This window comes from Electrophorus electricus, chromosome 6 (genome assembly GCF_013358815.1).
Source record: "Electrophorus electricus isolate fEleEle1 chromosome 6, fEleEle1.pri, whole genome shotgun sequence".
Classification (NCBI taxonomy): Eukaryota; Metazoa; Chordata; class Actinopteri; order Gymnotiformes; family Gymnotidae; genus Electrophorus; species Electrophorus electricus.
The window spans coordinates 8,120,567-8,148,410 of NC_049540.1; the positions used below are offsets into that span (position 1 = coordinate 8,120,567).

General features: G+C 43.9%; 2 protein-coding genes across 14 annotated transcripts in view; one reads left to right on the forward strand and one right to left on the reverse strand.

The window, feature by feature from the left end:
• The first annotated feature begins 1,589 nt into the window (after nt 1-1,589).
• On the forward strand, nt 1,590-16,888 carry golga2 (golgin A2). Of its 8 annotated transcripts, none has more exons than XM_027032137.2 (28): nt 1,590-1,666; nt 3,596-3,721; nt 4,180-4,260; nt 5,033-5,176; nt 6,093-6,145; nt 6,368-6,431; nt 6,837-6,902; nt 7,900-7,980; nt 8,481-8,519; nt 8,646-8,708; nt 8,969-9,062; nt 9,407-9,513; nt 9,666-9,724; nt 9,849-9,990; nt 10,120-10,209; nt 10,408-10,515; nt 10,631-10,718; nt 11,040-11,176; nt 11,377-11,595; nt 12,026-12,139; nt 12,287-12,511; nt 12,737-12,836; nt 12,918-13,006; nt 13,145-13,301; nt 13,587-13,754; nt 13,903-14,009; nt 14,469-14,637; nt 15,061-16,888. In XM_027032137.2, exons 1-28 carry the CDS (start codon nt 1,619-1,621, stop codon nt 15,324-15,326), a joined length of 3,204 nt encoding a protein of 1,067 aa, XP_026887938.2. In that variant the 5' UTR covers nt 1,590-1,618; the 3' UTR covers nt 15,327-16,888. The 8 variants fall into 8 exon arrangements, with proteins under 8 accessions (XP_026887938.2, XP_026887939.2, XP_026887941.2 ...); XM_027032138.2 differs by having other exon boundaries at nt 6,096-6,145; XM_027032140.2 differs by lacking the exon at nt 7,900-7,980.
• Nucleotides 16,889-17,915: 1,027 nt separating this feature from the next.
• dnm1a (dynamin 1a) overlaps nt 17,916-27,844 on the reverse strand; it is a 51,936-nt gene continuing 42,007 nt past the window's right edge. For 2 of the 6 annotated variants that reach the window (XM_035527079.1, XM_035527078.1), the window contains exons 17-22: nt 27,722-27,833; nt 27,398-27,409; nt 26,794-26,964; nt 25,095-25,336; nt 24,191-24,397; nt 20,132-21,720 (exon numbers count right to left, since the gene is read on the reverse strand). In XM_035527079.1, the coding sequence (XP_035382972.1) occupies nt 21,654-21,720; nt 24,191-24,397; nt 25,095-25,336; nt 26,794-26,964; nt 27,398-27,409; nt 27,722-27,833 (811 nt within the window). In that variant the 3' untranslated portion in view covers nt 20,132-21,653. The other 4 variants (XR_004776164.1, XR_004776162.1, XR_004776163.1 and 1 more) reach the window with 4 other exon arrangements.

Consider the following 27,844-nt stretch of genomic DNA (forward strand, 5'->3'; position numbering starts at 1 on the left):
ATTTGCCAGCTTCTTATTCGAGTTTTCTGTTCCACCTTAAATGACGCCACGTTTATTTTAAGGCGCCTGTATATGGCTCAATTTGACACACTGAGAATAAAATATTTGTATGAAATGATGCAGATTTGAGATCCAGATTTGAATACCACTGCTGTAAAGCCTCCAAATACATAAGTCATAATGCCTACAACATACATTATAACACAAGATTTTAAATACCAATAGTAAATAGAATAACAATAAAGGGGGATCTGTGCTTTCGCTATAGCAATACCTGCCAATCATAAAGTCTATCAATCAGTGAGATGTAAGATATAAGTTTTACTTACAGAGCATGGAACTGGTGAAGGTTTTACTGAGTAATTTCTGCTTATTTTTCCTCCTATTTTTGAAAAGATGATAAAAATCCCAAAGTAGAAACAGTTGTACCTGAGTATATTTATGTGACCCTATGAACATGACATTGTGTGTAAACTGTCATTTTTGTGTAATTTCTATGTCATCTTTTCTATGTAGTGTGAGCAAATCTTCTTATTACCTATGCCTTTATTTACTAATTCTAAAAAAACACATCAAAAATTTGACAATCAGATATGCAATTCTGACCTTGTAAACTTGGCATCTGAGACTATGCGGTCAAATTGTGCAGTATGCTTATTTCCTATGGCCTAAACTGTTGATTCCCAAAATGTCACATAAAATTGACAATCAAATGTGAAACATATACTAATACACTATTAAAATCCCAAAGGAAAAAAAATGATTATAATATTTTTAATTATGTAAACTTGGCATGTGAGACTATGTAATGTGTTTATTTCCTACAACCTAATCTCTTTATTCCCAAAAGTCTCATATTTGCAATCAGATGGGAAACATATACTATAGAAATATGTATACTATATCTATACATAGACATTTCGTTATTTCGTAAAGATAGATAGATAGATAGATAGATAGATAGATAGATAGATAGATAGATAGATAGATAGATAGATAGATAGATAGATAGATAGATAGATAGATTTACTTTACCGCCTTTAATACACCTAATTTATTCTGTGTTAAATTACGCCATTTACAGGCGGCTTAGAATAACTGCAGCATGATTTAAGGTGGCACGGAAAAGTCGAATATGAAGCTGGCGAATAAGAAGCCAACTTCATCCTCTACTGGGCATGCGTGCTTGCATCCAGGAACAGGGACGCCTGTTGGCTCTCGAGTTGTTACGTAAATGACGTTTAATTTTATTGACACTCTAAAAACAAATTATTTGTTCTCAAGAAAAAAGGGCTATTGTCTATATATCAATCTACATTTTTATTGAACTCATTCCACCTGTGTTTATTTCTTCAATGACCCCAAACAGTATAACACTAGATTTTTTAAATCGACTCATCCAAACTTTTTCCTTGTATACAAGACAAAACATTCCCATATCCCATATGTCTTAACTGCGCGGCTGTAAAGGCAGTTTCTCATAACTAAAGTCTGGAAATTAGTTTTACGATGGGGACGCTGTGGAGTAAATGGGAGGTGTTCGTTTCTGTCGCAGAATGCTCACACACACGGATACTAAACTGATGACGTGGTGCCAGTCGCTCACGGGGACGAGAGGATGGCCGATCACAGCAGGCAAATTAAACTCGCTGCAGCAAAGAAAAAGGTATTTGGTCAACTTTTCTGTGCCACCAGTAGTGGTTTATACGGTGCTTCGCATGTGTACTATAGGTTAGCAAGGTGTGTTCAGTCGGCCGGTTTGTTTTTATGTACAGCTGTTCCACGTCTACCGATCTCCGTCCAGGAACTTGTCCAGTTGCGCGTCGCCCTTTTGCGCGTTTTGGTTTAATCGGATGTCGGGGATGTAGCCTGGCCTGTATGACACATTCGCTAATGATAATGTTGTGTCGTTGGAATTAGCCAGCGGCGAAGGCTGGAAATGAAAATAAAGCGAGTGTTGCATCTATGCCTCCGCTGTATGTTACAGGATTTGTCAGTCTAAACGTACAAGTGTCTTGATTGGTTTGTGTTGGTTAACTAGCTAGCTAGGTTAGCCATCTGGCGTTACATAGCTATCTTACTAACTAACGTCTTGTAAGTCGACTAATGTTAGCTAACCTAGCTAAATGGCTACCAAGACCACAAGCTACATGGTTAGCTAGCTAGCGTTAGTAGGAGGATGTTTTGGTACATTTAACATTGACTTCTCAAGTTTCACTGGAATATCGAAATACCGGGATGTGACGCGTCGATGTAGGTAGGTAGCTAGCTTCCTTAAATATCCAGCTAGGTTGCATTTTCTCTAACGTCAAGTGGTTAATTAGTTAGGTTTGTAAGGTAATTAGGTTAAGTAGGTCTAACCATCATGTGCAAACCTTACGTAGTTAGCTATGTTGGCTATTTTTATTTGCTCTTTTGGATAATTACAAGATTCAGCTGGTTTACTAGCTAGATAGCTACGCAGCTAGATAGCGTACATTTTAACAGGTGGATAGTTGAATCCGCCTTGTGTTGTACGTTCTCAGGTAGTTAGCAAAGCAAAGAAAGCTCTCTGACGTTTGTTAATGCATTCATGAGAACAGTTCCTGGTCTCTTGTGTAGCTGTCTAGATGTCTGCCACGTAAACTAAGAGTGCTTCTTTCAAGCTGCACGCAGTTTTAAGTCCGGTCACACCAGACTTGCCCTCAAATCGAGTTATCTCATGACGGCTAGAGCTCAGAATTGTATTGTAGTCTGTGTTGTGCTAATCAGTTGTGAACGATGGACTGTTGGTGCAGTGCAGACGGGATAACTCTCCAGCTTGGACAGAGTTGAGGAATTCGAGTCATGACAAGAGTTGGTATATATCAGATGACTGCTTCCTCCCACTCCTTCTGAGACAGCTGTCATTTGCATGTACTGCAACTGTGCAGCTGTCCTCAGTGCATTTGCACCAAACGATGTAAGATCGACATAATACTGAAACTTTTATTGTGAAATATTTCTTATTGCCTTGCTCGTGAAGTGTTTGACCCTAATTAAGCAGCATTATTATGTACTGTATACTGTATCATATTCTGTACTGCATAAGTGTTTAGTAATGCAGCTGAGTTGTTCTGCGCTCATATCTGTGAATGCATAACCACAAGGAAAAGCCTAAATTAGGCCCCTGATCCTTTGTGGGTAATGTAATATGATGGTGTTTATTCTTTAAGTGGTGATGTGAGGAAATGGTACTTTACCATGTGACCGAATGTGCTGACAGTCACACCCTTTCTTCTTGAGACATTTTTGTTTGAATCACAGTGATATGCATGATTAGATGATCACAATCCATTTGGAATCATTACATATGAGTGTTCAAGACTGTCATTTAGGACCATAAGTCTTGTTGTTTCTAAACCAGTTTGTTATAATCCCTCCCTGAACTGGTTGGTTGGCAGGTTTGTAAGAAGCTCCTACCTGCATGTGATTGGTGTCTGGATGGAAGACCAAAATCCCAAAGTGAATTCTGGGCTGCTGCCTTGCAGCTATCTGGCCAAGGAGTTTGTGCACTTGAATGAAGAGTGCAGAAGCAGTCTACTGACTATTGCCTGTGTGTCTCTCCATGTGACAGCTGAAAGAGTTTCAGCAGAAGAGTGCTCCATCCACAGGCACTGCTGCCGGACCAAAGAAGAAGAGGAAGGTAAAGGGAGGGGCCCAGGCAGACTCTGCCTCTGCCGACAGACACTCGCCAGACCGCGTGAGTCTCAGCTAGCATTCCTCTTCAGCTGGCTAATAATGTTAAAGCTCATTTTCCTAGTATGCATTTTGCAGTGCAGAGAGCATAGGGTACCTGGAGGTTAGGTTGTTTTGAGCATGCTTTATGAACGGTTTTCACATATGCATACCTACCTATGCCGAGGTGTCACACATTGTTAAATTCACATGCCACCCGTGTTGCTAATACTTTGAAGCAGTCTCCTTGGCTTAGCAGTGAAATATTACTTGTTAGATGACAATCTCTGGTCGATTGTTATCTCCGCGTGGCCGATATTTTCCAACTCAGTGAGGTCCATAGCAACTAACAGTGGCACTAAATAGACTTTCTTTCTCTCCAATGCTTGTCTTGCTTCTTTTGATTTTTCATTGTGCCTCTCTCCTATTCTCCCTCTCACTAAGACACTTCCCTCTCTTTCGCTCCTCTCCCATTCCCTGTAGATTGAGAATATTCTGAATGTTATGGTGTCTGATCTTAGTCTGACTAATGGCGTAGCTCTTCCTCCATTGGTCAACAGCCAGGTGAGCTGGTCTTTCTCATACCTTCCTATCCACCATTGCTCTCTTTTTCTTATCTATGATTTCTCCTCCCCTTTGCATGCTTTAATCTCACCACGGGAGCTAATGTTAAATTCACCACTTGAACCAGTTTAAGTGAACTGGAATGCATCTTTGCTGTATAAAATGCATGTTCACTCTAATGGTGCTGGTTGGCGAAGGTGCATTGCAGATAAATGTGAACACTACTAGGTTCAAAGTGTTGGTACTGCCATTGCTGCAGTGTTGAAGTTTGGTTATTTCTCATATTTGATCTACATATTCTGTGTCTTTCTGTTCTTTTTGTTCGAGCGCTGAGCTGTGTGTTTGATACACAGTACTGACAGTCCTCTATACTGCCTCAAATATAGGATTTATTTCTGTGCTTTTTCTTCTAATATATGCTGTGACAAAGTTCTGTTCCTAAGCACTCATGAGTAGGAGTGATGACCTTGACTCAGTCTTTTTATTGAACGCTGTAGTGGAGGCAGGCAAATTCCCTCCTGGATCAGAACTTTAATTCTGATGCTTTTCAGTTGATGAATGGTGCACTGGACGAGTTTGTAATTACAGAGATGTATAATACAGTGTTGTATTGTCATGCAACCCATTGACCAGACTGCAAAGCAATGTGCTACTATTGCATAAACACCTCAAATGCATCATCTGCTTTGGCTGTGTTAACACACTCATAGCTTGGATTTCCAGTCACGTGTGTGTGTGTGTAAAATGTGTCTGTTGCCATGTGTTAAATCAGGACCATGGTGATGTGGAGGCGCGGGGCTCCCCCGTCTCCCAGATCCAGGAGGAGGCCATCGGAGAGGCTGGTCGCGCCTCGCCCCTGTCTAACACCCCCACTGCTACTAACTCAGAGTGTCTCGCTGACAACACTGCCCTGCAGGTCTGTCTGTCCGCCTGTCTGATGCCGCAGGCAACTTTCATGGGCACAGCCTAGGCCTAGACCAAAAAAAAAAAGATTTAAAAAATCATATTTCTGTCTGGGGTCCCCATCAAATGTTTTAGTTTAAAAATAAGATTAAACTATGACCAGAAAACCAGGTCTCAGCCTCCTGAGGGGTGCAAAAGAAAAGTGTTCGCCCTGTCTTTGTGGGTTTGCTGTTTCGAGCCCTAATGTTGCAGCCATGCATGGCCAGGAGTCCAAGAGAGCACAAAAAAAAAAAAAAAAAAAATTGGCACTACTGTGTGGGAGGGGCGGCATTACTCTGTCCTTGCTCAGTCACAGTGATGTTAGCCTATCGTGGACGTCTGTGTGCAGACGGCAGTTGGCGCTTTCCTCTGAGTGTGCTCCGCTTCCCTGAGACACGGAATGGGCGGCAGCTCAAAAAGATGTAGTGTCTCAGGGAAGTGCATGCTCGCTGCACCTGGTTGGTAGCTGTCATATGACATAGGAACTGGCATAATGACTAAAGCTGGGGAGGAAAACTGGGTAAAAATGATGGGGTCAGGGGGAGGGTGAAGTGGGCCAGAGTGGATGGCTGTGAGCGTGTACTGATGAACAGTACAAGCTAGCATAGTCGTGTTTCTCACCCGCTGATTTTTAAAGATTGTCAAAGCACATCTCACTGTTATTTGTGTTTTAGCATTTGTTGCTGTACCCAGTACTAAGTGCCACGCAACCCAAGTGTGGTGTTTGTCGCATTACCCGTATTTGCTTTGTCTGTGCTGTTATCTCTTGGAACTGTCTTGTATTTTTTTTCTTCTACTTTTAGCTTCCTGTTGCCTCATGTTGCCATGTCTAGTCAGACTGTGTCATGTTTATCAGACATGTTCTTTATCTTCTGTTTTTATGTCCCCAGCAGAACTACGACTCTGATGCCAATGGCGATGGGTTTGCTCCAGAGGAGAGTAGGTGAGGTGTTATCAGCTGTTTCGGGCTCTACTGTCTGGGTCTCTTCGTCCCGCTCCGCCCTGACGACCTGCTGGATGCCAAGTGTGAGCAGAGCAGCTTCGATCAGGGAGGAGAAGGACGAAGAAAATGGAGCACAGCCACTAGGAGCAGGACTGTGTGGTGGTGGGGTTATTTGTTTCCCAGCTCATGGTTTGTCTGTTTTTCATACCTGTGGTTTTGCAGGCCGCTGTCATCCACTGAGAGCCTGAGACAACTGTCCCAGCAGCTCAACGGCCTCGTGTCTGAGGTGAGGAGCAAATGCTTCAACATGGCCGCCTCGCTGCCCCACTGCTATCCCTTTTGTCGGCCAACAGTAGTAGAGTTTAGAGGTGTGTGTGTGTGTGTGTGTGTGTGTGTGTGAGAGAGAGTTTCTGAACCAACAGGTGCAGATAGGCAAAACAGAAAAGGCTGCGTTTATTGTGACATTCAAAGCTGTTGAATGTCAAATAACACATTTAGACCCAGAAGATGTTTTGGAGTCACTCAGAGGGATTACCAGCATCTGTCTGAAAAATATGATCCTCAGTACTGTTCTTAGAATGTGGAAATACCTTTCTGAAATGTGGGTTCCTTTTCTTTGAGCTGTGACTATAAAATCTTCTCATGTGTTTTGTGTAATGTCTGCTCTTCCTCCTGGGTGTCCTAACAACAGTCCCCGTCTTCATATGTCAATGGAGACACAGGTGGGCCAGTTCCTGTCAGTGACAAACAACTGGAGGCAAGTTGAAGCAAACACCAGCCAACACTAAAAGCTAAAGCTTTTTTTAATTTTTTTATTTTTTTTTTAAATCAAATGTAGGAACCAGGGAATATAATCCTCATTGTCACATTTCATTTTTCGGTTCAGATGCGCTTCTGTTTTGGGTTGTCTTGTTAACAGTTGGGATTCTAGTGATGGTAATTGCACCAAAGCCAAGAGGCCAGGCCCTCAGCAGGATTGGTTTACATACATATGCCACCTCTGGTGTCTGGGTTTGTCAAAGTGTTTTTATTTTAAAATATTGTCTCAAAGTGAACAGAGAAGTAAGTCATTAAAAATAGAAGTCATGCAGTAAAGAAACATTCAAAAACCTTTTTGGCTGTCATGTAACAAAAATCAGACTCTGTCAGGTTAACTGTCTCTCTTTATTTATCTTATACATTTTAATGTTTGTCCCACATGAAGTTAGATGGCCACAGAAATTGGTATATATTCTAGCCTCCTGTTCCATACACACCCACTCAGACTCTCTTGGTCTTGTTCACAGAATTTGTCTGTCTGAGCCAGTATGGTAAAGCCACTGCTGACCTGGGGTGCCTATGGTCACATGATCTCTTGCAGCAGTGAGCAGAACACTCCCACTCCAGGATGTGGTTGAGCAGCAGCATTGCAGACTCACTGAATGGACCACATTACACATAGCACTGATCAGTGAGACATTAGTTTTAATTACAATTTCTTCTCTTCTCTGGACCCTTTGTTGTACACAGACCATAAAGGGGTTTCTGGGTGGTGACCTAGGGCTTTGCGTGGTGTATAACTCTACGCTGTATCCCTGATCTCATCTTCAGAGGAGTACAGCTCCCGTTTTAGTCTCAGCTCACCTGAAACCTGGAAGCATCACATTTTATTCTCTTTCTGACGAAAGCTTAATTTGGGTTAATGTTTCAGCATTTCATCTCTCTCTCTCTCTCTCCCTCCCTCTGTCCCCTTCGTCTGCATGCCTGCACGTTAGGCTCGGAACCAGGAGCTGTCTGCAGCGCTGGACTCCAGCACGCTAACAAACTCTCAGCTCTCTGCACAGATAGACACGCTGGTAAGGCTGTGTAGTTCAGTCCTAGTACTGATGTGTCTGCTGCGTGGACCTTTTCTCCATGCTGCCAAGCAGAATGGCTTCTCGGGCAACCAAACCCCCTTGTGTTCACACGTTCAGATTTACTTGCTATCTGCACGATGAAGAACCTGTCTGGGCAAAACCTTTCTGTTGCTTTTCTTTTTTTTAGTGTAATGTAGCTTTGTTTTCTAAGGATTATCCTTGGATTAACATAAAATAGTTACTGCAGCATGTCTCTGTCTGCTAACCAAGCTGATGTGTTTAATTGACAGACTTACTGGCCAGGTGCTAGCAGATCTAGGCAGCGTGGGCCCATGATGGCTATTATAATAACTCATTTAAAACTCATTGCAGTTGATGCTTACTAATACTTCCCTTTATTCATAGCAGTATGACACTGCACAGACCATCTACATTTTCTTACTAGCGTTATAAGGAGATTTTCGTGTGCGTGTTTGTCTCCTGTGTGCGTGCGCTTTTAGACAAAGCAGTCTCAGGAGCTGTCGGACCAGCTGCAAAAGGTAAACAAGAATTTAAATGTACCCTCCTCCTCAACATACTGCAAAGTAAAACTGTAGATTTAATTGTGGCACGTATAAAACTGCTGTTGCTACTGTTTCAGTCTCTCTCTTTCTTTCTCCTGCAAGGAGCGGAAGGAGTTTGAGCAGAAGTTCACCAAGGAGCAAGGAGCCATGCGGGAGCAGCTGCAGGTGAAGCACCCTCGACCACTTGCAGCCATTTGATAGGTCATCTTTGTAAGCTGTTCATAAAACTAACTAATAAGGAGTAATATAGAGCAAGTAAGCGTACTGGTGCTGGGGATGAGTGCTTCTTTACCAGCCGTGGTACATATTCATCTTTATCACAGCTACAGCTCAAGATAAACAATATGAAATGTGTTTAGAATGAGTCACTTGAAGAGCTCAAAGTTTTGTGGGGCATTCTATAAAGATTGTGTGTGCTGTTCCAGGTTCACATTCAGACCATTGGCATTCTGGTGTCTGAGAAAACAGAGCTACAAACCGCCTTGTCATACACACAACAAGCAGCACGCCAAAAGACAGGTTTGTGTGTGTGTGTCTCTTTGTAGATCCTTAGGAGGGAAGTGAAGTGAAGTGAGCACAGGGTGAAAAATGTGTATCTGTGTGTTTTACATGAGGATGGAGATATGCATGTTTTAGAGCCTTGGTGACCTTCTTGGATTGCACACAGACAGGGATCCTTAAGTATTTTGTTTCCGTGTTGGGAAGATAAAGTTCTGTGGTTCAAAGATTATTTTATGCCTAAGCAGCAATGTTTATTTTAATATTATTTAAATCTATTTATTATTACTCACCCACCATAAAGTGTGATGATCTAACTGAACCGTGTCCGTGTGTGTGTGTGTCTGTTGCATTGTCGCTCTCAGGCGAGGCAGAAGAGCTCACCAATCGGTTTCAGGCCAGTAAGCAGAGGATATCAGAGCTGGAGAGAACTTTATCCACAGTGTCTACACAGCAGAAACAGACAGAGAAGGTGCATCCTCAGAAAAGCAACACCGCTTCTCCCTAAGCTCAGTCTGGGATCATGCCTGATTTAAACATGGGCTTCAACTGCAGCTGTCTGATTTTGAGGTTTTTGGGGGGGGTTTTTTTTCCTCCATGTGTTCCTCTTCTTTAACCGAGCAGCACACTAGAGAGTTGGAGAAGGAGAGAGACAGTCTGCGGGTGGAAGCAGTCAGGTTACAGTAAGTCTTGCAAATGTGAGGTTTTTCCTGTGTTATGTCTCTTCCTTTTCTTTCTGATTTTGTTCCCACCTTTGTGTCTTGCTCTCTCCCTCTCTCTCTCTCTCTCGCTCTGTCTGTTTCTTAGTAGTGCGAGTGAAGAGATGAAACAGCAGAGCTCCGAGCTGTCTGAGCAGCTCCGGTTGAGATCGAGTGAGAATGGCGCTCTCAGCCTGGAGCTGGATGAGCTCCGCAAGCGCTTGGAGATGGCTGATGTTATGCTCCAGCAGGTCGGCGCCCAGCACACACAGCTCCGCCCCGAAGCTTACCATGCTGTGGGATTCATTACAGATAACAGCCCCCCATACTTTACCTCTGCACATGTTCGGTAATTAATAGGCAGTGATGTGTCTGTCTAGTTCTCCAGTCAATCAGGGTCGCCTTCTGAACACCAGCAGATTCAACTTCTCTTGGAAGAGAAACACCAACTGGAGAGTCACACAGCAGAGGTGTGTGTCTTCATTTGTCTCTGTGTTTGAAGTTACTAAAGTGAGTAAAGTGCATTTGTTGGAAGGCTTGTGTGTGTGTGTGTGTGTGTGTGTGTGTGTGTGTGTGTGTGTGTGTGTGTGTGTGTGTGTGTGTGTGTGTGTGTGTGTGTGTGTGTGTGTGTGTGTGTGTGTGTGTGTGTGTGTGTGTGTGTATAATAGCTTATGGAGTCGGTAGCCCAACTGCAAAGGGAGAGAGACCAGTATGCAGAGCAGATCCAGGAGGAGGGCCAGGTATGGAAGGATAAGACGGAACAGCTTCTTTCTCAGGTACTGCCGCACACACACATACATGCGCACGTGCGCGTTCACTCCAGGGACAGACCCTTCTAAACACACTCCCAAGGTGCTTTGGTCTGTGTCTGATTGTGGCTCTGGTGTCCAGGTGACCCTAATGTCACAAGAGAGGGACAGGAATGCTGCTCTGATCCAGGAGCTACAGGAGCAGATCACAGAGCTCAAGAACACTACAGGTCTTCATCACACACTCCTCTTCCTCGCTCACTCACCATGTTTTCATATTTAATCTGACTTACCTAGACAGTGATTTCCTTATCACAAATGGAATGATGTAAGCAAAATAATAGTGTGATGCTAATACATAGTGATACATTTTCAGTTCTGTTGTGTGTTGAACCCAACTTTAAACAAAGCTATAACTGGTTTATGATCACAGAATTTCACTTTGTGTTAAAGGGTTTTTACTTATAACCAACCATTTGACAGATTCAGGGCATCTGTTTCTGAAAAGAAGGGTGTGTTTGACAGGAAACTGACCCTCTCTGGCCTTTCAGCTGTAATGTCTCAGGAGCCAGAGAACCAGGTAGCGTCCCCGCTCTTGGGCCCCTCAGAGAGGGAGCGAGCCTTAGAGGAGAGTCTCCACACCCTCCAGGAGGAGAAAGAGGCCCTCGCTCTGCAGTACCAAGCCCAGGTTAGCTACTTTATTACCTACAAACCAGCAGACGCACAGGATACGACAGTGTACTAGAGTTAATACATGTGGGGTTTGAAAAACAGGAGACATGTTTGTCAGACAAGCATTAATCTTGCAGTTGTCACTGTAAAGGTGGTCCCCCACGAGAGAGAGGTGAGCGGTTTGTCAAACGCTGCCTTCCCACGGTGCCCCTGCAGGTCCGAGATAACGAGCAATTGAGTCGCCTGGTGCAGGAGCAGGAGGTGCGGGTGGAGGAGCTGGAGAAGCAGGCTGAGCACGCCACCCAGGAGGTCCAGGACAGGCTGCGCATCCTGGAGGACGCTCAGAGCGACAAGGCCACCATCAGCCGAGCCCTGGGCCAGAACCGGGAGCTCAAAGACCAGCTTGCTGAGCTCCAGAATGGCTTTGTCAAGCTGGTGAGGAGTGGGGGGGGGTGCGCTCCTGCAGGGGTGGTGGTCATTGGATGGGGGGGTTGTTAGGGTTAAGTGTATATTGAGACAAAAATGGGGAGGGGTTGGTTTTGGGGCTGTGTGTTGGAACAAAAATGTCCTAATGGTAGGGAAAACAAGAGTAACCTTTTCCGTGTTAGAAGCAATATAATGACCTTAATGCAGAAATATTCTCTTTTTTGGCTACTGTAGTGGTTAAACACGACATGGTACAAAAAAAAAAACAAAACGTGTGTGTCCCGTGTAAGTTCTGTGTTCTGGAAAGCGGTCTATATTTTCACATGGCTTAGTTTTTCATTTGCACTGTTTACACACCTCGGCAAATACGGAACAATACAGACAAAGCTCCGGTTCCAGCCCATCTGACTGTATCCTCTGCCCTTCCTCTCTTCTGCAGACCAATGAAAACATGGAGCTCACCAGCGCTCTGCAGTCAGAGCAGCACGTGAAGAAGGAGATCGCCCGCAAGCTGGGCCAACTGCAGGAAGACCTCCACAACGCCAAAGAACAGGTGAGCAATCCTCGTCGCATGTACCCGACACATCGCTTGTCGACGAATTCTCCTGCAAGATAATTACGCCCTCCAGCAGGCCAAAGTTGCCAAAAAAAAGCTTTCGGAAGTGCCCCGCCCTCCTAACCAGTTCTGACGGGTCTGCAGCTGCAGGAGCGGACACAGGAGTGCTCGTCGCTGCAGGAGCAGCGGGACCAGTACCTGGGCCACCTACAGCAGTACTCGGCCGGTTACCAGCAGGTGGCTGCCGAACGTGAGCAGCTCCACAAGCAGTTCCTGCAGCAGACGCAACTCATGGACCAGTTGCAGCACGAGGAGGTGCAGGGGAAGGTCATGCTGGAGCAGAGCCAGTTACAACTGCAGCAGGCCCAGGTCAGACACGCTTCAGTACAGCCGTACTTGGCACTATGGCTCCAGTATGGCTCCTAAAAATAGTGGTGGTGGTGGTAAGTCATCACAATAGTAGCTTTTGTTCTTGACTTCAGGTTGATATTATGTTATATTTGTTAAGCCCCCATAATTATCAGGCAGTGGCATTTTGCTTATTACTTGGTGTCACTGTTTGCTTATATTGTTCTTTAAACTCTTGATCTGCAGGAGAGGGTTAACCTGCTGGCCAAGGACAACGAGCAGCTTAAAACCGAGGTTCAGGAGCTCCTGAACAGCTCTGTTGTGAATACAACGCTCAGGGACCAAGGTGAGTTCAGAGGATTGATCCAAAAGCTTGGAGTGTGTACCATTTACATCTCCAACTGAGTCCTATATATTGTTTGTCAAGGTGATGGAGTGGAAAGCCATTCGCTGCCAGAGAGCTTCCAGAAATCGTCTATAGCCATCCCAGAGGACTTTGACAGCAGAGAAGAAATGGTGAGACTCCATGTTAGGATGGCAGCACAAGTTCTCATTAACAGTTACATCCACATTTCCATACGTCTTTGAGGGGTGTCATTTGGGAATGTCAAACTAAGAGATGGGTGAACTTTGTTGTTGTTGCCATGGCATCAGGAGGATTTCCTGCACTCTGCCCTGTCCCGTCTGGAGGGAGAAAGGGATGAAGTCCTGCACAGATTGGAAGAGGAGAGGAAGCTACACCAGGCTGCCCTGCAGCAGGTCACCACCATGAGCCACGAACACCATCACCACAATACATGCACAGAAACAGGTGGGTCCCATTGTAGTACTCTTTCATTTACATTCAGTGGAACTCCTCAAATAAAGCTTCCGTGATCAAATGTTAGTTATTTCTAACTACTTGGTCACTGAAGGAGTGAACCCTGTGTACTGGGAGCATATGCAAAAGTAAAGACATTTTTGTTTCTTTATAGTGACCATTTTATTCATCTTTATCATGGTGCAATTAGAGTTTAGAAGAATTTTTATTTTTAAAAAGTTTAATCAAGTTTCTAATGTGGTTGAGGTGTTTTTCTGCTGGGGTGGGTGTGTTTAGGGTACTTGGATGGTGTCCCTGTGGAGGTGCATGAGGCATTGCAGCTCGCCATGGAGAAGCTCCAAGAGCGATTCACAGCCTTGATGCAAGAGAAGGTGGACCTGAAAGAGAGAGTGGATGAGCTGGAACACCGTTGCATCCAACTCTCTGGAGAGACCGATACCATCGGTGAGAGCTACGTGCTGATACTTGCATGCGGCCAGGCAGGCTTTGACGTGCGTGTGTGTGTGTGTGAGCGACCAAGAGAAAATGAATCCTTAATTTGGTTGCAGGAAGTCTGTACTTCAGTTAGGTTTATCTGCGTCTCTGCTTCTAGGTGAATACATTGCACTGTATCAAAACCAGAGAGCCATTATGAAACAGAAGCACCAAGAGAAGGAGCAGTACATCAGCATGCTAGCCAAAGACAAGGAGGAGATGAAGGTACTGTTACCTACACCGAGTCGTCACTTTATTGGGTACACATGCGCTATAGCTCTAGTTAAAAGTTGCCAATCTTTTATATCTATTTATATTGTTCGCACGTGTGTAATGCAATTTTTTGTATATTTAAACTGATATAACTTAGTTTATCCTGCATTTGCAGTATAAATATAAGTATTGTCACTCAGAGATGCAGATGGACGGGCTCAGAGTGCAGTGATGGTGCAGCATCCACAGTGGTGGATAAGAATTTGCAGTTGAGAGCCTATTAGGTGAAGTTGGATGTACGTAACATAGTCAGTGCAGGTTACCAAACTTGAGAGACAGTACCAAAATCTGTCTCTTATTCTCATGTCTTTTTGTTCCTACCACATTGGGGATTCTTAATAAACGGGAACAGAGCCAACTAGAAAAGAAACATGTGGATCCTCTCTCTCTCTCTCTCTCTCTCTCTCGTAGGCAAAGTTGTCAGAGTTGCAGGAGCTGGTGATGCGTCTGGTGGGAGAGAGGAACGAGTGGTACAGTCGCTACATGAGCGCCATCGGAAACCCCGACCTCCTGTCTGCTGAGGAGGACATCGTCCAGCCTGTGGAGAGACATGTGGAGCTGAATGCTGTAGATAGCCCAGGTCAGTCGACGGGTGGAAACGGGACTGGCCGACACACTGATGTTTATTGAAGGAGTCAATATTTTTTTAAAATCAGTGTGAAAATGTCGGTATTGTGGTATTAAGAACATGGGTTCAAAGGAGTTGTTGAGTGAGGGAGGAAATGAAGAGTTCACATCAATGTTGACAGCTTCTTTCTCTCTTACTGTGGTGAGAAAATATAGTTTTGGACTCTTGTGTAAAATGACACTATATGGTGCTGAAACAGTTACTGAGGCATGGTAAGATTATACTGTGACGTTATGAATGTCACATTTTGGGTTAAAATTACTGCAATATCATTGTCCAGGCCTACATGTAAACACTCAAAATGCTTCCTAAGCGTGGCTACGGACACAAATAATGTTGTAACATTTATTACTGGTCTGCTTCTGTCTCCTATAGATTTTATGGACATGAGCACGGCTGTAGACCTGACTACAAATCTGCAGTCCAGGACAGACCTGCCCCAGAGCTCGGGGGGACCAGAACCCCCTGCTGGCCCGTCTCTGAGGCCCAGGGAGGATGGTACGGCCCGCCAGATCATGCAGCTGCTCCAGGAGATCCAGAACCCTCAGGCGCGGGTCGCCCCCTTCCTGGGAGAGAACCCTTGCATCCCTTTCTTCTACCGGCCCGACGAGAACGATGAAGTGAAGATCATGGTGATCTGAGAGCCCTCCCCTGCCCTTACTGCCCCACCCTTGCTCTCTGCTTCTGTTACCCTCTGCCTTCTGGAAGAAAAGAACCCCTGCTTTTCCACTCTCCTGCCTGTCATAGAAGATGCCTGAAGGCTTGTGATTGCTGCTTTTGTTACACAGACCCACACTGATGGACCCTCGAGCTCCCCGCTGTGCACCCAACCTCGTTTTAGCTCATTTTATTTTGGTGGAAGACATTTTGTCCTTCTTTATTTCTGATTATTGCCACTTTCCTAAACCTAGCAGATATGCAAGAAGAGTAGCTTGTAAGTATAGTAACCTGAGGCTTGGGTGCTGAGCTGAGCAGTGGTATTCCTACATGCTTTACATGGTTCTCTCTCTTGCTTTACTCCTCTGGACAGTAGGTGCAATAGGAAGATTCTGTCTGAATTCTATATTAGTCATATCACAATCAGTACGATTGGGTCAAATCCTTTGGGTTACTGAAGTTTGTTTGTGGTTTTTTTTTTTTTTTTTTTTTTTCACTTTGTTTTGAAGATTGGAAACAAAATGAATGCCTCAGCAAATGAGCATTAGTAACTGTTGGTCAGTTAGAATGGGAAGCACGGAAACTCTTGTTAGTTTATCTTAAGTAAGGAAGATCTGTGTATATCTGTTGGTGAAAACCAAAATGAGCAGAATATATTCTTTGTGCTCATGAAAAAATGTCAGTGTTTGACCAGAAAAGTGTCATTTGGTTTGTAACAAGACAAAGTATAGACCGTATATGAGCACTGGATTTGGAGGACTGATGTGAGGTGTGGAGTAAGGCCACATTCATCAATGTCTAGCAAGTTGTACGGGGTAATAACGGGCAAACATGTATGTCGGCAATAGGAGAAGCTTACATATGAAGCATCGCCCCCCCCCCAATGACCACAGCCCTCCTTAAACTGAAGGGATATTATTTACTGGAGACTCTGTCCCTAAAACATTTGCCAAAATCCCCTCGCATTCACCTTCAGTCAGTGGTTGCGTTATATCACGTGTCTGGAGAGGGCATGTCTGCAGCTGTCGTGTGCTGATGACAAATTATCTTTGTGTGTAATGTGTTGAAAAATGCTCCTTTAGTAGCCCATGGATCCAAAAGCACTCTTGGAGTGTCAGTATCCTTTATTGGCTTGCTCCCAGTACTAATCCCTCTCACACACATACGTACGTGTAGAGGATTGCTGCTTTTACATGTGAACATGATGAGTGGTGATGGAGTGCTGGAAAACTCTATGATGCCAACCATGTTTTAATTAGATCCTGGTTGGCTGAGGGTTTGCTTCTGTAAAGACTGAAGTGATTAATGGATAGGGCTGTAAACATGCATAACTAGAAGTTAAAGCTTTTGTAAGAGTTTCAGTTTTTTAAAAAAGGGGCAATTCATTCAGTGGGTATGTTTTACATCACGGTTGGTTTTGCCATGTCTAATGTCTCCCTCTAACCACAATGCCAGAGACTTACTCAACCTTTGTTCCTGAAATCAGAAAATGTTGGGGAGCTCTAATATGTAATGGGAAACAGACTGGTTTTTAAACCATTAGAACTGGAATGTGTGTCGCACATATGAATAGGCTTACAGAACTGGGTGCAGTGGAGATCTGAAATCTGAGTTGGCTCTAAAAGTACATCCACCTTTAAGGATGACTAATATCATTACAGCTAGACTTGAAACATGGTGAAACCAAGCACTTCCAGTGGGCCCCTGTGAGGCCATGCAGGAGATGGGAAGGATCTCTGTTGTCTCCAAGTATCTCTTCCTTAACTTTTGCTTTCATTATCTTTTGAAAATAATTTAATAACTGTAACTTCCTTTTCTGGAGGATGTTGTGGTCGTTTATTTGTTTTTTTTTTTGGTTTGTTTGTATTTTCCTGCTACTTAAGAAATGTTCTTTTAAGTATGTTGTTGAGAAATGAGAGGAGAAAAACGTGCTTGTAACAGGTCTGTAAATAGTGTAACTGTGTAACATATTGTATATTAATTTGAACGTGTGTGGGAGATGGACATGAAATAGTAGTACTACTACCCCTTGCCTACTGGAGAAAAAAAGAATAGCTAATAATTAAAAAAGGAACCAGGTGAGGTGGAGGGTAATGGGCTTCTGTGATTTAATAAAATTCAAAGGTAAATTAAATTCTATTTATTCTTAATAAGTATTTACACTAATCTGTTTTAATTCAGTAGAGTCTGCTGGAGCACAAAGGAATAACAGAAAAAATTGTTGCTGCAAAAAAAGAAATTTGACACACACACCCCCCCCCCCTTTTTTTTTTTGGTCTCTTAAATAAACCTTATCAAATTAAGAGCCTCTTGTTCCTGTCGATTCTTTTCTTTTAAGAGATTGAAGTAAAAATATAAATCTGTCATTGCACTCTTCAATGAAGTGTAGTTTCTCAACAGTATATATCACAATATAGAATTTGAGCTGTATCATTTTTCCTCAATGTTTTAAATCGATATCATTCTTTTAAATAAGTAATAAAACAATAATACAAATTGTGGGTAATAATCAATTGTGACATCTCAGACAGAACCAGACTTCTCAGAAACCAATGAAATGCAGTAGTCACAAGTTTTGGTACACTGAATTTTATTGTCCTGAACAAGTCAGTGTTGTTAGAACTGACTCATGCACTGAGTGGGAGAAGCTACAGGTTGTACTGAGTCACATTCCTCCTCACAAAACAAAGTCTTGAATTGTGTGTGTGTACATGCTACACATCACACGCACTGAATACATTTAAGAACTGACAGCAAGAACGTCTTCCCCTCTCTCAGTAATGCACTGCTTTCTCCCATGCACATAATTTAATTTCTTCACTTGTAATTTAATATTCTGTAATCCTACAGGTGGAGTAAACTAATTTCTAGATAGTGGAAGCAAACTTCCAGAAAAGCACCACAAAGATAACACATTTAACGTTATGTCCATAAGCTGTTTACTCTTAAATAAGATTTTTTTTTTTCATAACCACGTTTACTGAGAGACTATGCTTAAGGAAAAGGTGAAAGGTGAAAGATCCTGTGTCTGTAGGAAACCAAGGAGAAATGTTACCATTGCCTGGCTATGGCGCAGGGGTTGTAAGCATGCCCACTGAATACAACAATCACTACACACACTGATTTATTCACAGCTGGTATTATCAACAAAAACAGAACAAGTTAGACCAAATGACCATGATGTGTATGCATAGACCAGCAGTGAGATATATATATATATATATATATATATATATATATATATATTAAATTTTATTTATTTATTTTATTTTTTAATGGATGCACTTGTTAAAACCTGATTCACTTATTAATTACAAACAAGCACAATTTGACTTGGGATAAGTTTGCATAAATGATGTTCATACAAGACTGAGTAGGTAAAACATCTGTGATAGATGCTAACTGCTTCACATCCCTATGACTTTAGAACAGAGAGAATAGGTGTAGCTAAGAGACATGGCTACGGTGAGCTTCTGCGGTCCTCAGCCCTGTCTTCCTGTATTCCTGCCTTGCACAATCGAAACAAATTTAGGAAGAACAACATTTAACCAAAGAAAAGCGCAAGGTCATGCCTTTGCTTTCGGAGATGTCGGGTCTGTCGTGTGTTGTGTGGGGTGAAAGGTGCCCAGCCACTGAAAGAGCTGACCCCTGGCTATATTGCACTTCCTATATAATTCCAGCCTCACTGAAGATATTATTTTGCTACTTGGAAAGGTGGGACTTCTGAGGAACATCAGAAGAACAAACGTATACTCCTAGCAAAAGCTCCACAAAGGGGTTTAGCTGCATGGTAAGGTAAGGAGAAGAGGCTCTAACTATTGTAAGATGTGGACACTTGTATTTGTATCAGAGGATCAGACGATGATTCATCTAAACTGTTTAGCAGATGGTGACGCACAACTGTCGACCATTAGCGCAGCCCAGAGGGTCTGGGTGCAGACCAAAAAGAGAAAAACCGCAAAACCAACAGTCTACATCTGCCAGAACATGCTGCTTACATTCCTTCTTTTTTCCACTGTGAAGAACGCAGAAGATCATCAAATGGGTATAGAGGGGAAGAGAGGCAGCATCTGGAGAGGATTCCATCTCTGCATCTCTCTCCCAACCCACTGGCTCGCCCCTGCATGTGTGCGTGTCAAAGTTCAATTGCGCCGGTGAGATCTGGTTTATGGTTACTGGATGGTGAATGTGGAGGGAGTTGGAAGAGAAAGAGGAAGAGAAGTGAAAAGATGTGACGGGCTGCTTAAGAGTCAGACGGAGGAAGAGGACTCTCGGGACACGGCAGGCTGCCCTTGTGAGGCCGGCTGAGCATTGGGAGGAGGAGAGAGAGAGAAGAATAAATATATATATATATATATATATATGTATATGTATATATAAAAAATCTAAACAATAGGTTTGCAGTAGAAATTAAATGAAAGGTGTCCCCAAAGTCAGCTAGGCTGGAAGACACCCTGCTATCCTTGTTTGTTCTGGTTTGCATTAAAAAAAAAATAATTTTTTTTTAAAGCTTTAAGTTGTGAAGAAAGTCTGAGCCAGACCAATATGGATCAATACAAAACAAAACAAAACAAAAGTACTGACATAGACCTATACCGCAGGAGACCTTCAAGTGACATGGTGTCACTATACATTCCACCACGAGGTGGCGACCATTTAGAGGAAAAAGGAAAAACGTGCTTAGCTCTGCAAAATGAAGTTGTGTCTTTAAATCAGGACCATCAGAAAGCTTATTACCATTCAGGCCAGGTGTCGTCTGCTGGCCTGTGACTTCAAGGACCACTGCCCGAGAAACAAACACAAAACAAAACACAAAGAAAATCAACATAAGAGAGAAATAAAAACGCTGTCTAAAAGCATACTCTACTTAAAAGATGCAGTTATCCTTAACACTCCAGTCGGCACTCTGGAGAGATAATGCATCATCTTCGCAAAGAGACCCTGATGCAGCCATTCAGCAGAAACCGAAGTTGCATTAGCATTAGAAAAGCATGAAGAAGGAGGAAATCAAGACATAATTAATCATATGCAAGACAAAGAGAGAAGGAGAATAAACCAACAGAAATGCAGAGAGGAGCGTTTGGACTGGGCTGTGCTCTCTTTACACAGGTCCTCTATTACAGTGTGGAATAAGGACGTAGAGGTGTGACTAAATCATCTAGATGTACATGTTTAGATTTCCTCATCCCTATGTTTTACTAAAGCTCTGTGTTTCAAGCTTCCAGATGACCCAAGTGGCACTGGGAACATCCCATAGACAAAACTACTCGGGTCACAAACATGGCTTGGGTTCAGTTTTGGAGGCCTCATGTTGTCTCTCCCTAACCTAAGCAGGACGTGAGAGTTGTGGTGCAGCGCAGCTGCTGTTGTGCCATTGTGTACTGTGCTGTGTCTGTGTGCAGCAGTGTGATTGTGTGTGATACTGTGCCTGTATGTGGTAGTTTACCTGTGTGGGGTGTGACTGGCTGCAGGAGTGTCACTGTGTGCAGTAGTTTGACTGTGTGTGACTGTGTATGGTAATGTGACTGGGTAGTTGTGTAACTGTGTGCAGTAGTGTGACTGTGTGTGGTACTGTAATTCTGTGCAGTAGTGTCACTGCATGTGGTAGTGTGACTGTGCAGTAGTGTGACTGTGTGCAGTAGTGTCACTGCATATGGTAGTGTAGCTGTGTGCAGTAGTGTGACTGTGTGTGGTACTGTAACTGTGTGCAGTAGTGTCACTGCATGTGGTAGCGTAACAGTGCAGTAGTGTAACTGTATAGTAGTGTGATTGTGTGGTAGTGTAACTGAGTGCAATAGTGTAACTGTGTGCAGTAGTGTGACTGTGTGCAGTAGTGTCACTGCATATGGTAGTGTAGCTGTGTGCAGTAGTGTGACTGTGTGTGGTACTGTAACTGTGTGCAGTAGTGTCACTGCATGTGGTAGCGTAACAGTGCAGTAGTGTAACTGTATAGTAGTGTGATTGTGTGGTAGTGTAACTGAGTGCAATAGTGTAACTGTGTGCAGTAGTGTGACTGTGTGCAGTAGTGTCACTGCATGTGGTAGTGTGACTGTGCAGTAGTGTAACTGTGTGCAGTAGTGTCACTGTATATGGAAGTGTAGCTGTGTGCAGTAGTGTTACTGCATGTGGTAATGTGACTGTGTGTGGTAGTGTGACTGTGTGCAGTAGTGTGACTGTGTGCGGTACTGTAACTGTGTGCAGTAGTGAGACTGTGTGCAGTAGTGTGAAGTTGTGGAGGAGAAAGAGGATGGGAGGGATCAGTTTTGGCTGGATAGGCGTATCTGTCCCCTCTGTCACTGTGATGGGAGGAGCTAATAGTCAAAGAGGGAGGAGTCTGTGGATCGGATGGGTCGAGTGGGTGAGGCCGGGGGTCGTCGGCTGTTATGGAAACACAGACAGAGAGAACATGGATGAGACGAGGAGCCATGCACTGTACGTGCGTGCGTGCACGCCCACAAACACACACACGATAACACATGCACCTATAAAAAGGGTAGAACATTTTGTAATACAATAGCACAAAAGACACACACAAAATAACACGCACACCTACAATAACTGCAGGACATTATGTAATACAATTGCACACAAAATATAAGACAATATGGACTTTTTGTCTGAGGCATACAGCTGACATATTTGACGTGGTGTCCTCAATTATTAAATAACAATTATTAGAAAATGTTTGTAAACCTAGTGGCGCTAATAATTAGCTGCACATCAGAGAGCAAGATTTTAGGTTTGACTAATTAAAGTTGGACTGCAACTTTGAAATCTACCTCTGATAGAAACACAGAAACTGAATGTCAGTCCCCTGTTTGTGTAAATCTAATTTGCCCCAGAGGAAAAATGTTGATCAATTTACCACAGTGAACAGCGAGCAGTTACAGAACATGTCATTGTATGAAGATGCTGCTGAATATCTGACTCACATTCATAACACGAAATAATACTGAACAATGGACTTATATTCATATCATGACATAATACTGAACAATGGGTTTATATTCAGCAACAGTGCATGTGATGCTATGATAAGACAACTGACAGAAACAGCCAAGACCAGGCAAGGTTCATTTTTACAGCTCAAACCTGAGAGAACCTTGTACTCACAGAAGGGTGGAATGTATATGTGTTTGTATTGTGTGTGTGTGTGTGTGTGTGTGTGTGTGTGTGTGTGTGTGTGTGTGTGTGTGTGTATAAGAGAAATTAACAGTTTGGGAAAGAATCTAAAAAATAGTTATCATCCCTAAACAAAAAAACAAACTAACAAACAAACTGAATATTTAGCATATTTAGAATATTTAACACACATACACATTCACACACACACACACACACACACACACATTATCTCCATCTGTATTTACTCTAGTATAGCTATCTCTATCCAAAGTAAAAGCAATGACATGCTAGAGAAGACTGCAGTATCTGAGGGGTGCCTGTTCCCTGACCACTGCCACACAGTCTCTGGGTGGGGAACACACACCATGCAGTATGCATTACACCACAGTGATAATGACTCTAATGGTTTATGTGTGTTTTTTGCATGTGTGTGTGTGTGTGTGTGTGTGTGTGTGTGTGTGTGTGTGTATTTGTGTTTGTAATTGTGTGTGAGTGAGTGAATATCTGGAAGCTTGAGTGAGAGGCCATGCAGCGATACGTGAGCAGGCGGCAGGTTTCAGTAGAGAGGCTCTGGAGGCGCAGTAGAATGGGAGTAAAGGTGGGGCAGAAAGGCCATTGGAGGCGGGGCAGAGAACCACACACATACCACAAGTGCCACTCCTCACTGGTCACTGATAGCAATTCTGTGAACAGCAATCAAAGTCAACGGGTGGAGTCGAGGCAGAGCAAGAAGAGAGGCGGAGTGCAGCATGACGACTCAGAGCAGCACACCAGCCCTTTTCTCTCACAGCACTTACAGTGACCTGTACAACCTCTAGCCTGATTTGAGAAACTTTAACACTAAATGAATGACCCAAATGTATTAATTATTAAATGTTTATATTCATCTGGCATTACTGAGAAACAGCGGTCTAATGTTTTGGACAGATGCCGAATCCAGTGGTAGACTAAATTGAAGGGAGAATGTACCACTGCCAGTGCCCCGTAGTCCCAGTGCTGGCGTATACCTTCAGAGGATAACCCATCCACACCAGCAGAAAGAACTCAAAACATTTATGGCCCCTTCATTATGGGAATCCTGCTAAAGGTCTGTGTGTGTGTGTGTGTTTGTGTGTCTTTTAGCGAGAGACCAGAAGATAGACAAGCATATCAGCAGTGCTCAGGGAAATCAAAAGAGAATCCGAATGTCATCTTTCTCTCACACACTCATTTCTTCCCTCACTCTGTTCATTTGACAGTTAACAGAATTAATCAGCGGTGCTAATCTGTATGTGCGTGGGTGTTTTTTTATGTGTGTGTGTATGCGTGTATGCACTTTCCTCAGTCACAAAATGCTTTAACATTTGAATGGTAACAATCATGCGCAAATGGCAAACATAGTGCTAAAGCATGACTACCCAACAAGACGCGTAACAAAAGTTCAAATGGGCGTTTTCAACTATTGTGAGGTAAAGCTGGTCTGTTGATGGCAGCAAACCTGTGAGAACTTTATCAATTTACCACTGAAATGGTGAGCAGTGAATGCCCCAAACATCACTCACCCCCATGGCTCCGCTTTCAGGTGTGTCACACGCCTCGGCTAGGAGCAGACGGATCGGCTCGTTAGGTAGGACTAATCGCACTAACACCGGGTCACATTCACTGCCTCAGAGCGGTTACCCACACATTCTCCTTTTAACTCCGCAGTGTTCCACGCTAAAGTGCCAGAGGTTGTTTGTCTCACCTGGGTACACTGGGCGGGGCACGGTTAGGCCGGGAGGGCACCTGAGGGGGCTGTCCTCCATATGGGTCTGGGGAGGCCCCAGGGCGAGAGGGCACAGGTGGCCCGCCTGCCCCTGGTGGTCCTGGCGCGGACCCACGGGAGGCAGGGCGAACCGGGGGTCCTGGAGGAGGTGCCCGCCTCTGGGGAGTGGGACTGGCGGCCGGAGACCTGAGAGAGAGAATCCGAATCCGAATCAGTTTTATTCACCAGGAACTTTAGTCAACAAGACGAATTCCTTGGAATCTGTTACAGCACTAACCTAAAATGCATTGTTAAGGTTTTGAAGTTTAAAGAGACGCTGTAGGCATTTTCCACCTGTAGGTGGAGCCATTTCATGGATTTTTGATCTTAAGCAGAACATAATGGCTTGTTTGTAGCTTGGTGGACTCATTTCTGGGTAACATTTGTAGTTCATCAGTTCTGTCATTTCTGTTTGCTGTGGTGTTAAAAAGTTCTTAGCAGACATTCTTCTGAAGGAAACATGGAAAATCTGATTTTTTTCACCTCTCACAAACTATATATCTGTTTATGTTTTTTAATCTGTCCTTTTTGTCAGTTTTTCTCTCTCTACACCCTCTCTCCCTCTCTCAGTCCCAACATCCCGCTCTCCCTTCTCCAGCTTTTCCATCTCTCAACCTCTCTCGCTGTCTCCCTCCCTGCCTCTCTGTCCTCCTTCATATCTATTCTTTCCCTCTCTCTCTCTATCTCCTCCCTACTGCTCCCTCTCTCTTCCTCTCTCCTGCTGTCCCCTTCCATTCCTCTCACGGGTTCTCTCTGTTTCTCCCTCTTTGTATCTCTCTCTCTCTCTCTCTCTCTCTCTCTCTCTCTCTCTCTCTCTCTCTCTCTATGTCTCTCTGTCTCATACCTTCCCCCTGAGCCAGTGCGCTGCACTTGCAGCCACGAGTCATCCACAGGTGGAGGCAGGGAGGTGGAGATGGTGGAGGTGCTGATGTCCCCGATGATGTGGAGCGCCTCCCTGAGCGCGTGGTACATGCGCAGCATCTCGTCCCTGCGCTGGGCCTGCTCCGCCGACTCCTCCATCAGGGTGTTCTGGTCCCCGCAGGAGTACAGCTGGGCCAGCAGCTCTGCGTTGATGAACTCTTTAGTCTGGGAGGGGGAAGGGAAGAAGTGAGAAAAGAAAGAGAAAGAAAAGGAGGAAGAGGAAGAGTGAGAGGGAAAAGAGGAAGAGAGGGAGGGAAAAGAGGACGAGACGGAGGGAAAAAAGGAAGAGAGAGAGGGAAAAGAGGAAGAGAGAGAGGGAAAAGAGGAAGAGAGAGGGACAGAGGGGAAGAGAGAGAGAAAAGAGGAAGAGAGAGAGGGAAAAGGGGAAGAGAGGGAGGGAAAAAAGGAAGCGAGAGAGGGAAAAGAGGAAGAGAGAGGGACAGCGGGGGAGAGAGAGGGAAAAGAGAAAGAGAGAGATGGAAAAGAGGAAGAGAGGGAGGGAAAAAAGGAAGAGAGAGAGGGAAAAGAGGAAGAGAGAGAGGGAAAAGAGGAAGAGAGAGGGAAAAGAGGAAGAGAGAGGGACAGAGGGGGAGAGAGAGGGAAAAGAGAAAGAGAGATGGAAAAGAGGAAGAGAGGGAGGGAAAAAAGGAAGAGAGAGAGGGAAAAGAGGAAGAGAGAGAGGGACAGAGGGGAAGAGAGAGAGGGAAAAGAGAAAGAGAGAGAGGGAAAAGAGGAAGAGAGGGAGGGAAAAGAGGAAGAGAGAGAGGAAAAGAAGAGAATTTTTTTCAAGCACTTCTATACACTGTTCTACACTTTTACTATACATTATTTGAGTACTCCAATTACCATATGTTTAAAATACAAGTAAAAAATACAAGCAGATGGGTAGACACATAGACTGAAAGAGTGTACAGTATTGTAAAGAGTGTATAATACTGTAGAATAATATATAGTACTGTTGAAGAGAATATAGTAATATAGAAGAGTGTTTAACAATGTATAAGGGAATATAGTACTCTAGACGACTGTAAAATACAGAATGTAGTACTTCAGAAGAGTGTATACTACTGTAGAAGAGTATATAATACTGTAATACTATAGAGTGTGTAGTACAGTGTGGTTGTATGTGGAAGTATTACTCTGTAAGTGTTATCATTGTGACGGTAGAAGGCGAAGGGTAGGTTTCTCAGGTAGTGAACAGTGTTTAGCTGTGTTTAGCACCAGGCTTCCCAAGAATGTAGGTGTGTGTAAGTCTGTTTATCAACAGGCAGCACGCAGGCCATAGTTAAGCCACACAGACAGCTGTCTGAACCCTGAAAACCCAACTTCACATAAGAAGATTAGAGAGAACTAAGCCATTCATCACCACCCATACAAACTATGAAAGTATATGTGTGTGTGTGTGCGTGCATGTGTTTGGACGTGGGCGTGCATGTGTATGTATGTGCTTATTTGTGCATGTGTGGGGGGCCATACATAGTTCATGTCCCAACTAGACCTTAAACCACCTCCCAATATCTACAGTGTGCCAACACATCGGACCACAGCCTCAACAAATGCACGCGGCGGCATGAGCTGTTCCCTCCCCGCCCTACCCCAGTTCACAGCCATGTCAGACTCACGTTGTTGATCATCAGGTGCATGATGGTCTTGGGCATGAGGTCGCGGATTGTCTTGTTGACGATGGCCATGTAGGAGTCCACTAGGTTGCGGATCGTCTCCACCTGCCTCTCCAGCTGTGGGTCCATGGAGTGCATGAAGCCATCTGAGCTGCTCTCCTCGCTTGCTTCACCCTAAATCGGGTGGAGAAGCAAGTGAATCACCATGGTAGCGCACATAGACTCAAAGGTCCGGTAACGCCTAGGTCAAGCTGCACAGGAACTCATCTTGTCTTATAAGCAGTGCAGATATATTCTCTACATATTATTTTCAACTCTTCTCATATGGAACATCCTGCAGCTGTACTTTAGTAGAACTGGAACTGAAGTGTGAGAGTAATCCTGCACTTGCTCTGTGCGCTGAACATGAAAACGCCACTCTCCAGTGAAGCCCAGAGGAAGAAGCCCTCCCCCTGCCTGTCTTCTCCCAGGGATTGTCATTTCAGGGCGTTTTCCTTTGCTAACTAGGAGTCTAGACCTGAAGACCTATAAGGCTGTCCCATCACTTGTAAAAAGTGTCATACAAATAAAAATCAAATCATATTTGAGTTGGTTTAGAGTCACATACCTTCTCCTTCTCCTAATGCGACAGCAAGAAAAAACGACACATAGCACTTTTTAAGCACACATGTATGTAAAAGGTGTAAGCAAATGTATATATGTATATATTATAATAACAATGGGACATTTAGCAAAAATCACCATAAGTAACCATGCATGAGCATGAAGATATATAACCATGAAGATTGGCAATATAATTCTATATTATCATTCTACATGTTTTTTAGTAATACACACAATGAAGGCTGATAAAGGTGAACTTTGTAGGGTGTAAAAACCTCATGCCCTTCGTAGTGACCTTTATGCCATGGGAGTGTTATGGAAAGCTCACCACCACACGCTCTGGGTAGACACCCGCGCGCAGGAAAGATGCCTTCCAACCATCCACCTCCTCCTGACTCTCACATGCCAACTCCAGCTGACGGTAGTCCTTATACACATTCCTGTGGGTGTG

Bases quoted from the DNA above. Each gene is read 5' to 3' on its own strand.
- golga2 (XM_027032137.2), top strand. From the start codon at position 1,619: ATGGCCGATCACAGCAGGCAAATTAAACTCGCTGCAGCAAAGAAAAAG. The intron at 6,903-7,899 runs GCAAGTTGAAGC...CCTGCACGTTAG, and splicing joins TCAGTGACAAACAACTGGAG to GCTCGGAACCAGGAGCTGTC. The intron at 14,010-14,468 runs GTACTGTTACCT...TCTCTCTCGTAG, and splicing joins AAGACAAGGAGGAGATGAAG to GCAAAGTTGTCAGAGTTGCA.